General features: G+C 34.6%; 1 protein-coding gene across 1 annotated transcript; it reads right to left on the bottom strand.

Annotated features, from left to right (window-relative positions):
* Positions 1 to 7,834: 7,834 nt before the first annotated feature.
* On the bottom strand, positions 7,835 to 11,541 carry LOC143581342 (uncharacterized). Its single transcript, XM_077064163.1, has 4 exons — positions 11,267 to 11,541; positions 9,482 to 9,563; positions 9,276 to 9,366; positions 7,835 to 8,894 (listed from the first exon to the last, which is right to left on the bottom strand). Exons 2-4 carry the CDS (start codon positions 9,549 to 9,551, stop codon positions 8,402 to 8,404), a joined length of 654 nt encoding a protein of 217 aa, XP_076920278.1. The 5' UTR covers positions 9,552 to 9,563; positions 11,267 to 11,541; the 3' UTR covers positions 7,835 to 8,401.
* Positions 11,542 to 14,076: the final 2,535 nt, after the last annotated feature.

The raw sequence follows: 14,076 nt of genomic DNA, 5'->3' as shown, positions 1-14,076 counted from the left end.
GTTTTAGGATTTTTGTCTTCGATTTCACAGCTTCTACCTTTTGTTCTTTACTCGATTTCATAAATTCGGTTCATGCTTTAAATTAACAATAACGTTAACTTATGATAAATTTCAAAGTGACTTTAACTTAATTTATGCTTCTATGAGCTTTAATATATGCTTCACCGATCGAGTTTTGTTAATAAGTTTATGCTTTAACTTTAGTTAATACTTCAATTTAATAGTAGCTTTAGTTTAACTTTAATTATATGTTTGTCTAATCTCACAACATTCTTTTCTCTAGTTTAACTATAATAAGTTAATAACACTCCAAGGCCCAATTAAGAAACATACTTAAATGTTTCATGGATTTCCAATAAGAACTATCATATTCTTTTATATAAGGTGTTTGTTTTTTCAGAGGTAAAATATTTGTAGTATATGGATTACATCTGCAGCCATCTGTAGCAAAAGAGGTGGACCAAACCTTTGCAGTCTGCAAAACGAATACTGTTTGTTTTTTAACTTCTGCAGACTGCTAAAATCAAATAGAAATTTTTAAGTAAGCTGAAATTTAAATAAAAAAGTTCTTCAACATCGAAATTTAAATAATTGTCAAATAACAACGAAATACTATTTACAAAACCACAATAACATTTTTTTAAATCACTTGTTTTGTACTTTGCATAAACAATGTTATTTGATAGAGGTTGTGCTTAAAACAATATTGAAGGTGAATTGTGAAAGTTGAGAACAATTCCTCTTCTGTATTTATTCTTTCTTTTGCCAACATATAAAAATATACAACAAAGATGAAAATACAAAGAAACTTGTTTTAGTGTGAAATATTATGTTCAACAAGATTATTATATATCAACAAAGCCCAAGCCTAATTCATCCTATTTTAAAGCCTAAATGTCCAATCCTATAATCTTAGGTTCATTCTCGTCAAATCTGATAACATTATTTCTTTAGCAAAAAAATACATGACCATTGTCATATGGAGAGACCACATATGTAGATTGCTAAAATAAATGCCAACGTCTGTAAATTGCTAAAATAAATTGGTGGTGGTGTACGAACTGTGGTAATGGGGTAGTGGTGGGTGGTGCTGGATGGTGATATTGGTAGTGGTGGGTGGTGGTAGTTAGGGCTGTTCAAAAAGCTCACGACTCGAAGCTCGCTCGAAATTCGTTCGAAAAAAGCTCGGAGAAAGCTCGCTCGAAATCGGCTCGATTGTAAACGAGCCGAGCCTAGCTCGACTCGATTTCTAAACAAGTCGAGCCTGAGCTAGCCCTGGCTCGACTCGAGCTCGCTCGATAGGCTCGAACTATTTTAATTTATTATATATATATATACATGCATGCATATAATTATCGAGCCCAATTATTTTAACACATGGGCTTTCCTTTAATCCAGCCCAATTTCCTTTCTCACTCCATAGTTCATATTCATAATTCCATATACTGAGTAACTGAGAGATGAGACTTCATAGTTAACACACTCAATAATCAGTATACATTCCATTTTCCACCCTAACCCTAGTCGCTCATATTCACCTCCGCCGCCGGTCGTCGCTCATAGATAATACTTCTCTGCTTAATTTTGTATTTGGTTTGGTTTAGACTTGTTGAACATATTTTGTTTCGATAGTGTTATTAGACGTATTTATTTAGTTTGTATTTGGTTGGTGTTGATCTCAACGTCATATTTATTTAGTTTAGCTTGATGGTTGCATATAATTTTTATTATTACAGGTAAACTCGAGCCAAATCGAGCCGAGCCGATTCGGCTCGATTTAAAACCGAGCCGAGCTTGAGCTCAATTTTTTAGCTCGAATAAGAGCTCGAGCTCGAGCCGAGCCAGCTCGATTGAATATCGAGCCGAGCTTGAGCTCGCCTTGGCTCGGGCTCGTGAACAGGCCTAGTGGTGGTGCTAGATGGTGATAGTGGTAGTGGAGGGTGGTGACGATGGATGGTGGCGGTGGAAGAAGGTGGTGGTTGTTGGTGGTGGTAGAAGGCGGTGGTGGTGAACGATGGTGGTAGACGGTGGCGCCGGCGGACGGTGGTGGTGTACGGTGGTGGTGGGTGGTGGGCCGTGGATGATGGTGGTGGCGGACGGTGGGCGGTGGTGGTGGCGAACAGTGGGTGACGATGGTGGTGGCGGTGGACGGTGGTGGTGGGTGGTGGGCGGTGGATAATGGTGGTGGCAGACGGTGGGCGGTGGTGGTGGCGAACAGTGGGTGACGGTGGTGGTGGCGGACAGTGGGTGACGGTGGTGGTGGTGAATGGTGGTAGTGGTGGTGATGGTGGACAGTGAGTGCTGGTAGGGTGTGGTGTTTTAAAATTCTGCAGACCTTATAAGATTTCAGAAGTGGATGAGCCAAGTTTGCATCAAGAAGAGCTTGCGCAGACGTTTTTTAATGAAACATCTTCGAGAAAACAAACAGCCTGCGAATAGCAATGTACGTGGTCTGCACGGCGCTGACAAAAGAAGCTGCGCAAACAGTTTTTAGAAAAACAAACAACACCGAGTATTTTAATAAGTTTATACTTTAACTTTAGTTGATACTTCATTTTAATAGTAGCTTTAATTTAACTTTAATTATGTGTTTGTCTAATCTCACAATGTCACACCCCGACAAAAGGCGGCGGAACATGCCGGGGTGCAACGATTGCTCATAAGCGCATGACACTATTTAAAGAGACAATATTTAACAAACTCATTTCATTTCACAACATCGAAAATGTCACATAACCAAATATTCATAACTCAAATACAACAAAATATAGCAAATCAAATATTGTTCATTTTTGCTAATATCCTAACGGTATTTGTGACGTTTTCTTCACCGAACTCCATATTCAACCTAGATGCAAACCTGTAACATTTCATAAAATAAAGTTTATCAACACAAAGGTTGGTGAGCAATTCATAAGTTTGAACAATAGATATATAGTATGAAAAGCCACAAAACTAGTATACAAAACCATAAATAATAGCTATAAACTTGGATAAATAGTTATCGCTAACAAGTTAGCGACACCCAACTATAAGGGGTTGCCAAATAGTTTAGGATTTTATAGTTATCGTTAATTGCATTACGTTAACGACACCTTGCCATGAGGGGTTGCCAAATGGTCTAGGATTTATAGTTCCACCATCCAAAAGCGATAAACACATTGTCAAATAAGCATAGAACACCAAATCGAGCAATTATTCAAGTAAGGTATACAACAACGTTTGTGGTTTAAGACCCAAGTATAAAACATTTAGTTTAGATAAGTTGAAATGTCACCCCCAAAATAAAATATAGAAAACGGGGTATGAAGTTACTCACGTTCAAGTAATAAATTTGAAAGATTGATTATTTGGAGATTTGCCGGAACGACGAATTTAACGTATGAAGCCTAAATAAAAGAAAGTCTTGGATTTAGAAAGGTTGTCTTGAAGATCCTTAAATAAAATAATTGTTGCAAAAACTAATCAATTAAAGTTCAAGGTTTAAAATGTAACTATTTAAGAATTTATAATAATAACCCTTTTAAAAAATAAGTTTGCTCAAAACCGGGTTAAAGTATCTAACCTTAATATTTACTTAACCAATGTTAAGTAATAAGGTGGGGAAAATGCTAAAATGCAAGTTCCATTAGGCTAAAGATACTAAAACGGGTTTTTAACGAGTGTTCGGGTTGTCGGTTCGGGTCTTCACAAATGGTCAAACCCAAAGTCAACTTTCCAAAATATTAATTGTTATGAGATAACTCATTAAAACATACTAACACTTAACCAAGTATGTATATCTATTGTTTAGAACTAACAACGCACGTTAAGCGAGTGTTCGGTTTTGTCGGTCCAAACTATGTTATGAGATCAAGTTGGATCCAACTATTCCAAGTACTTAAGAAAATAATTAAAATCAGTTTGTAAACTATTTTTTAAAGAAATATACAAGTCTTGATAGCTAAAAACACACTTGTGTGTCTTAAGCGAGTAAAAGTCGGTATAGTTCGGTTTGGTTCGGTCTCCATCTCACAAATAGTTCATATATGGTTTCTACATGCCTAAATATCATAGAACTTGTATATTGGTTTATAAATGAAGAAAACTTAAATTTTACAACAAAAAAAAGTTAACTACAAGTCTTTTAAGCAAAAGTTTCGGTTTAGTTCGGTTTCCATCTCCCAACGAGTTCATAGATGGATTCCATATGCTTAATATCAAAGAATTTGTAAAAATGATTTTTGAAACTCAAATCTAGCAACAAACATGTTTAAACAACTATTTTAACAAAACTAGTAAACAAAAGTTCGGTTTCCGGTTTGGACTAGTTTCGGTTAAACCGAGGTTAGTCTTATAAAAACCCACACCATGGAACTTGTAAATAAGATGAACAAACTAAAGGGTTAGAAGTTAGTCATAAGTGATATGTATAATAAGTTATGTGTGTGTAAATATATATCAAGAACACGAAGTCCTCCATGAAGCCTTGCCTTATGACATTCGAAACTTAACTAACCAGAGTCGGTGAAGTAACAAATAAAGGAAACAAGGGGTGTGTATTATATATATGTTGTACCACCATATTCAAGAGTTAGTAATGTTAGATGAACAAGTTAGAATGAAAGACTATAGTTAGTTTGACTTGAGAAGTCAAAACTTCAAGAATACATAAGAAATAACAACCTTGAATCTATGGAGTTTTGAGAGAGTTTTTGGAGATGTAGCAAGAGTAAAATGAAGAAGATGGGTGTGTATATATAGGGAAGGAGTGAAGGGTTGGGTATAAAGATTCTTTTATGGTTTGTATAAAAATGGGTATGTTTAAATGGTCAAACAATGCATAATATAAAAAAAACCAATATTTTATATATTTTAAATGACAAGATCCAATATTTTATATATTTGAAATGTTCGGGTTACAAACGGGTCGGGGTTACATAACAAAAGTGACCCGAAATTGACGAATGTCACACACAATATTCTTTTCTCTAGTTGCAGGTAACTATAATAAGTTAACAACACTCCAAATTCCAATTAAGAAACATAGTTAAATGTTTCATGGATTTCCAATAAGAACTATCTTATTCTTAACTATAAGGGTAATAAGAGTCTTATCATATAATTATAAATAACTATGATTAAGGTATTTGAACACGAGCATCCATTGCAGCTCATAGATTTACAGAAAAAGCTAGAAGAATCTGATGAGGACGAGGACGCGGAGGAGGAGAAAGATTTTATCACACAAGAGTTTTTATGCACTTGTAAGCGGTTCGGAGAAGAAATTAATGAGTACCATAGGTACTACTATAAGTGTGTTATAGATGAGGAATCATGTGTTTACCATCTTCATAAATTCTGTGCAGAGATCCTAACAACATTAGAACACACATCACACCCACATCCTCTTACCCTCTGTCAACTTGGCTTCTCTAGGATATGCGATTATTGTGAAACACGACACAAGGGTGCTAAAGTATTTTATATGTGTCCACGTTTATGTTTTTTCACCATTTATTTGCAATGTGCAGTGGAAGCAGACATAAGGAGGATCTATCACCCGAGCCACCCGCACCCATTAGTGTCTCTCCTCTCTATACCCATTTTATCTAGGTGTAGCGCTTGTGGGATTCAACATAAAGGTGTCTTTTTTCAATGTACCAAGTGTTTGGACTTTGCGGTACACACTGATTGTATTAAGCTACCAAAAAGTTTGTTAATTCAACAGACTACAAATGGCATTTTCCGCCATACCCATCCACTCACCATTTCTTATTCCTTCCCTATGGAGGAACAACGAGATAAATACTACCCAAAATTCAGAGTATGAGATGCTACTTTTTCTTCCCAAGAGAAGCTTTGGATTTATAAATGCGAGAAATGTATTTATTATACCCATGTGAATTGTGCAACATCAAGAGAAGAGCCATGCATGTCCATCTTGTATAGTGGTAACTAGTAAATATTAATATATGTAATTTGTTTCCTTTAATTAGTTCCTTATTTAAGATATTATAACAATAACCATGTTCTGATCAAAGGTACACCAACCATAAAAAATTTCAAGATGCCGACTATCCTCATCTTCTCCGTCTACCATTTTCTGATCAAACTTACAGCATACCCAAGCATTTATTTTCCAACGATACTAGGCGTACAACTGATGAGGTAAGCCTTCATCGTATCAATCATCAACATGATCTAATTTTAGTTGATACAGAATACATTGATAGTCTAGGAGGGTCAACCTCCTCAAAAATCAATTCGATGATAATGTGTCACAACCCAATGAAAAGGATACAACTATTATGTGATGCATGTTTGAGACCAATCACGGAGATGCCGTTTTACAAGTGTGGGGAAAATGAAGATGGGAGTTGCAACTTTGCTCTTCATGAGTGGTGTACTCAACTGCCAACAAAAGTCGACAACCACCCAGGCAGAACATACCCTCTTTCTAATGCCAAACATCCCACATGCGAATTTCAACGTATTTATTTGCGATGTTTGTGGCTTGCATTGCAATGGGTATGCTTATGTTTGCCTTGAATGTAAATACTATGTTGATGTGACTTGTGCGTTTATACCGGAAAAAATCACACATAAAGCGCACCCATGTCATCTCCTTTCAAGAGTTAAGGAGACCCCTATAAGATTTAAGTGCATTATGTGTCTTTCATACATTAGTCAAGATCCTTTGAGGTATACTTATAAACCGCAACAACTAGGTTTCGGTTGCAACATCTGTGATGTATATATACATCCAAGGTGTGCTATGTTATTACCTGAGACAATTAGGCACGCTTATGACAAGCATCCCATGCGGTTGAGTTACCACCCAGTTGAAAACCACAAGAGTGAATACTTTCGTGAAATTTGTGAGAACGAATTGAATCCTCATTATTGTTTCTATCATTGTGATGAGTGTGTTCAGTCAGTGCATTCTGCTTGCGCTCCTTTAATACTAAATTGTGAAACACATACCTATTCCTTCTTTACACGCAACGTGTATACGCATTGGAGGCATTCTTAAGACTAGTGGTCACCCACATCCTCTGTCATTTGCTCAAGGGATTGCAACTGATGGTCAATGCAACATATGTCGTGTGCAACTTCAGTACAAGATGATATTTATGTGTGCCGAGTGTGAGTTTGCAGTTGATTACGAATGTTGTAAGGGCATAAATGATTCATGAAGTTTGTGGTTTCGTTGTCATATGCTTGGTTGTCTCTTTTTTTATTCCGCATTTTGTGTGTTAAATGATGTAACCAAAAACCGAATTTGAGGCGTGTAATCCTTTTATTTCTTAGTGATTTTAATATCTGCTGCTTATTTATTTGAATGCATTTGCATGGTCATTATAACATAATTATTAAAACTTTCAATGTATGGTAGTCAAAATAGTTATTCATAGTGATTTTGAGATCAATTGCTTCTTGATTTTTATCCGCTTGATTCCTAATTTAGTACTGCTACCGCAAGTTATATGTTCGATGCAATTGTAACACAGTGTACAAAGTTCTTTACATGAAATGCCCAGCTAGCCCTACACTGTTTAGTCTTTGATAGTTTGGTAACGAGTTTGAAATCAAACTTCTGTGTTCGTTATGTGACGATCGAAAATTGTATGAACATGTTTCTATCAATTCTATGATCAGTGGTATCATAGTTTGTTTTAGCTGTGTTCATATCACTCGTTTTTCAGGTTCGTTTCAGGCTCAACCTGCAAACACATCTAGTTTAACCCCTTAACAGCGATTATAAAGCAAGCCATCTCAAACTCAATAATTATTGTTAAGGATGTACTTTCATTTTTATACTTTTAAGTAAAACATACAATGCTTACTCCAATCATGCTGCAATTTCCATTCAGTCTTAACAAAAGTCAAACTTCAAGTAGTCACATATGATGTTTTTATAAAACAAATTATGTTCATATAATGCAATGTTGCAATAAACAATGAATAGCTAACACATGACAACAAAAATGAAAACTTGGAAAGAATCCTAGAACAAATAATAATAATCCTTGGGAAAACAAACACTCACCAGTTAGGATACTATATTAGACACATAGATTTGGTGAAACTCAGAACCATATTATTGGTTGCTTCGGTCTCTGTCACCGGGCCGGGTCAAAGGACAGTCTCGGCGCATGTGACCCTCTTGGCGACATCCAAAGCACACCCCCTTCATGTCTTTCTTTCCTACCCCATTCTCTTTTTTGTGTTGACTTCTTGAATCTTCTTCATCCTTCAACGCGTATATCAAATTATCAAGAGTTAAATACTCTTGTTGCATCAATTTCGTCTGAACATGTTTCCAAGAAGGCGGGAGTTTTGAAATAATAACACCAACATGAAACTTTTCATCAATGTTTATCCCGGTCGTACTAATAACACCTGCAATCCTGTGAAGCTAGTGGACTTGTTCAAGAACCGAAACACCGTCAACCATTTGAAAACTGATGTAGTTGTTGACATGAGATGTTTTTGTTCCATAATCATCATTATACGTCTTGTTAAGGTCGTCCCATAATTGTTTAGCATTTGTAGATTTGACTGAGTATTGGTCAAAGAGATGGTCAGATAGTGAGTTCAAGATAGTGTGGCGACAGATGTAATCGTCATTGATCCACTTTTGTTCACGGGATTTTGAACGGTTGATTTCTTCAAAAGATGATTCTAATGGAACGGGGAATTTTGGGCATGGTGTAACGATGACATAAAATAAATTTAACTGGTTTAAAAAGAATTCCATCTGGCGTCTCCAGCAGTAGTAATTTTTATCCGTGAAACGTGTGGTTGCGATGGGAATGAGGGGATGACACGTGTCAGCTTCATAAGCCAGCCTGTTAGGTGGATTTGAAGAAGGTCCTGCTTCAGTTTGCATCTTTCTGTTGTCTTTATCTCTGAGTTAAATCAAATTTGTGAATGTTGTTATTAGATAATATACATGCATATTCGTAGGCTAAAATACAATCATGAAATAGTACCAGAAACCCCTAAAGGCGTATCATTATTTATACAGGAATACAAATATTTATATTGCTATATGAACCGAATTCTCAAACAAATATAAAGTAAGATCATAAATATGTTTGCTAAGTATATTGAATTTGTGTTAAATAGCTAACACAAAATCTCACTGTTAGTATTTCATTACAACTTCTTTAGGAAATGATAAAATAAACCAAATCATAATTAGCCAGTTATTAATACGTGGATGTATCGTGATAAACTGTAAATTAACAAGCTCTGCCAAAAAATTTATCATAAAAAGTAAGTTGTACCTCGTCCTTGATTCCATCTTTGTAATGGCTTCGTCTATATCAGAAAAGCTTAAGCAAAATGCTGACCATTCATTAGGGTTCAACGTAATTCCTGAAAAAAGAAAACCAAAAACCAGAAATAAGATCAAGACTAAACATTATAAAGAAGAATGATTAAGATAAACATATCATCAACATAAAAGAGATACCATCATATCTCCGCTTACCTTGTTTCTTATAGTACTCCCTTATTGCCACCGATTTTGTCCCTTTGCACTTCTCAATTGAAACTCTCATCTGACCTGCTAACTATGCAAACCAAGAAGAACATGAATTAAAAAATAAGACAAATTTCTAACAGTAATATATCAGAGCATATAATAACGAATGAATAGGGTTACTAAATTTACCAATTCAGATTACTAGTATCAAGATTCATATTTTCACAAGCCTTGAAAAAACATAAAATAAATTCTGAAATCTGAACATCAAATCATTTTTGTTAATTTAATAATACTAGCTAAACGCGTAACAGTTCATCATATCATATATTTAACCGTGACGACTAGCAGTTATGTTTACAGTAAGTTTTATCAAAAGGGAATTTAGCTTTCATATATGACACTTAACATGTTTATATCAAATGGGGTAGGTTCAAAAGGGAACTCCAAAAAAGTAGGAAACTGAAGAGCTAAATCCCGATTAATCGCTAGTTGCCACCCCACCGCCCGACTAGCGACTAGCGAGTTATAACTTACAACACTGATCCTAGCTAACCGCATAATAATTTCATCGTGACATATACTTAACCGGGACAACTAGCAGTTATCTGTTTACTATCAAACGGGAGTTAGATTGAATTTAAAGTTTTAAACTAAACTTCTATATGTATCATTTATTTCATCAGTGTATATATGCTAACATTATGTCATTATCACGATTAGAACTTAGGATTAGCTATATTTATTAGGGTAGTTAAACTTCTAAGTATTTGGCCGTTAACTGTCAGATTTGATCGATCAAATTACACGTTTGGAATTGTATTTGTCTTTGTAGTTCATTTATCTATCAGATGCTATTATCATAACGCATTCATTTTCGTTAAATCTTTGTTATCCATATCAATCGGTTCACATTTATCATCAAGTTCTTATTTTTTTTAACTACAATAACCGCTGTTCTCGATTTTAATTCTTTCAAGCTAAGCTTTGGCATATGATATCTAACATATTTATATCAAATTATACACAATATTAAACTAGGGGTGAAAACGAGCCGAGAAACTCGAGATCGACTCGTAAAAAGCTCGATCGAGCCGAGTTTAATCGAGCTCGAGCCTAAAAGAACGCTCGTTTAATAATCGAGCCCGAGCTTCACTTATCAAGCTCGAGCCAGCTTGCGAGCCTAAACGAGCCTGTCATTTATATAATTTTTAAAAATATATATTTAATAATTATTAATTAATATATATATAATGTTATGAAAAAATAATTAAAAATAACTTAAAATAAATATTTTTATACATAAAATTATAATAGAAAAAAAATATAAAAATAATTGATAAATAGTAAACGAGCCGAGCCCGATCCAAGCTCAAGCTTGAGAATCTACTCACGAGCCAAGCTTTGAATATAGAGCTCAAAACGAACCAAGCTCGAGCTCTGTGTAAGTTAAACACTCGGCTCGGCTCATTTGCACCCCTAGATGCCAATCTTCAAGTCAAAAATCAATCATTTTAACAGCATAATACTATTATTATTATTATAATAATAATAATAATAATAATAATAATAATAATAATAATAATAATAATAATTAGTATTATTATTATTATTCTATTCATCCGAGTAAATATGACTTAAACAACCCTAGGCATACTAGAAATCTATAACAAACATTATCAAGTTCCATATATCACACACACAATCAATCAAAACTTATTAAATACTTCATCTAATTATTTTAACCTAATTATTAAATAACATTAGGTTAAATTGTTTAAAACAACTCACCCTGCATATAATACGTCCACCGGCATCTTCACCGTTCCGGTCATCAACGGACAAATTATCCGTCTGCACTTCGTCCGCCGTGTGTTGTTCTTCTCGGACTTCATCGGTCGGAGAAGTAGACAGCAGAAACGACTCAACGATTCGTCTAACTTGCCGCTTGCTGTTGAGATCGGAGAGTTGGACGCTGAGTAGTTTCTCGGGCCTGGTTTCGGACGGAGAGTTCGGTATCGGTGTTTAAATCGGCGGACTTGAGGATTCCGATTACTGTTTCTTCCAATTCCAATTCCATTGGAGTGAGTAAGAGTAAGAGTAAGAGTAAGAGGAAGCAAATGGTTATGGAGGGAGGGGTTTATTTTGCAATTAAGAAGGAAGGTGGGTGTTTGGAGGGGTTTTAAAAACTTGTTTTACCTCGAGCTTGGTCGAGATAATTAAACGAGCTTTATACACGTTTCCGTTTCTTGCCAATTACATCCACATCACTAACTCAGTTAAATTTAATCGTTAGGTCAGAGGTAGACATGTCTTTTCACTATTTATTTATTATAATACTTATTTTAGTGAACTGTGGTTTTCGTCCTTGTGGTTTGTCCAAATCTGTGGTTATAGTCAAATAGTTTCAAGTTTGCAATTTTCATACTTGTAGTTTCATTTCACTTGCAATCAAACCCGAATTTATTAACCTCGTTAATTTTGGTCGTTAATCCATTTGTGTGCCCCTCACGTGACGACCAGTTTTGTCGTTTCTCTCCCTAAATAAAATAAACTTCAGCTTTAATTCGCAAGCCCCCTCACGTGAGAGGCTGGGGTGTATGGGGAAAAAATGAACAAAACTACCCATCACGTGAAGGGTACACTGATGGGTTTAACGACCAGACTTAACAATATTAGGGAATTCGGGTTTAATTGCAAGTAAAATGAAACCATAGGAAAGAAAATTGCAAATTTGAAACTACTGGACTAAAACTGCAGATTTGGACAAACTAGAGGGACGAAAATCGCAGTTCACTAAAATAAGTATTATAATAAAGAAAAGGTGAAAAGACATGTCTACCCCTGACTTAACAATTAAATTTAACGGGGTTAGTAATTTGGATGTAATTGGCAAGAATTGGAAAACGTGGAGGGTCCATATGCAAAAAATAAACTTTTTGGACTAAATTCGCATTATTTGACAAACTGCAAGGACTAAAATGTCACTTTACTCTTGTTTTTAATAGGATTAGTTTTGCCATTCAAAATAGGGTGATGGCGCAGCTTGTTTCCCGCTTATGTCTCTTTATTGTAATTTGATCCTTTTATTATAGTGATATAATATATCAAACATTGATATTTAGGGGAAACATAACATACAAACTAAAAAATTGTTCTACATGCAAATCAACATTATGATGTAGTTACAATATTTTGTATATATAATTACACTATTTGATTTACACAATTAGACGATTAGTACGTTAATTTAATTTGTATCTTATTCAACCCATATATTTATTAATTAAATTATATCCGTTTTAATTATTTATGTATTTTATAGAAAAAAAAACCCTTAAATAAGCATGAGCTTGACTATACAATGTTAAGTTAATATACATAAGTCCATAAAAGGGTCAAAACTTAAGAATACATGAGGCTCATTAAAGCTCAACGAATCTAAATGAGCTTCCCATATAAGGCTCGAGCTTGGACTCGATAACTAAACAAGTTTCATTTGAGGCTCGTCTCGAACTCGAAAAATATCAACTCGTTTCTAGTTTTTTAACAGACTCGGATCGAACTCGAAAAAGATCAACTTGTATCAAGTTATTTCCCGGGCTCGGATCGAACTTGGAAGTCGTAAACATTTGATAGAATAATGTATAATAACATCAATTAATATTTTTATTAAAGAATCAACTTCTTAATGGCATATATTTCAATTTAAAAGATATAGCTTATATAATAAAACCACGAGGATGCAAATAGAAAATAATGAAAGACAAGTTATAGTTTTCTACAGTTCAACAATTCTATGACGCCATTGTGTAACCTGATTTAAACTAGAGTGACTAAAATAAATTCTCACAAAAGTTCAAAGAAAAATAAAAAGATAGGTTCCACTGAGATAGAACTCGGGTTACTGGATTCAGAGTCCAATGTCCTAACCACTAGACCTTAGAACCATTTTATTTATGTGTTTATCAATAATGTATTTGTACTTGTAAAATGAAAAATCAATTTTACTTTTCTGATTTACGACTGGTCTGACTACTTTTAGTTATATACAAAAGTATCTCTTTTGAGGATAATAAGTACTTTTTTTTCCATAACATAAAACGTAATTATATTTGTAAGGATATAAGGATACATCCATTCTAATAAGTTATTTCATGATTTCTTGAGAGTTGACTTTTTATGGTGTGTGTTGTCATACTACGATTGTCTTGCATCGTTATCATAACTCGTACGTTTGGTGATGGCCGAATTAGTTGTTGCACAGACTTTTGGAATCATTACATGGTGTATACGGACCGGTTAGGTTTACTCATTATATCTAAAAGTCATTCGGAACTATTTTTATAAATTTTTGCTATTAAAAATGCAAAAGCAATTTTTGTGAAAGATGGCATGCAGGACAACATAGACAAAACTACTAAGCAATAAGTAAACCACAACATAAGTTCAAATTCGATAAATTGTGATATTTACAATGAGAATCGTTCCCTTGAGTTTACTCTTATTGGTTCAAAACAAATCCTTACATTTCATTCTTAATGTTCCAAGATCCTCCAAAAGTTTTTTTTTATCTTCAATATTCTTTAAAGCTAATTCGA

The sequence above is a fragment of the Bidens hawaiensis genome, unplaced genomic scaffold, assembly GCF_021521415.1.
Source record: "Bidens hawaiensis isolate Kalapana, Puna unplaced genomic scaffold, B.hawaiensis_p1.1 tig00030876_1, whole genome shotgun sequence".
Taxonomy (NCBI): Eukaryota; Viridiplantae; Streptophyta; class Magnoliopsida; order Asterales; family Asteraceae; genus Bidens; species Bidens hawaiensis.
This window is presented reverse-complemented; position numbering and strand designations above follow the sequence as displayed.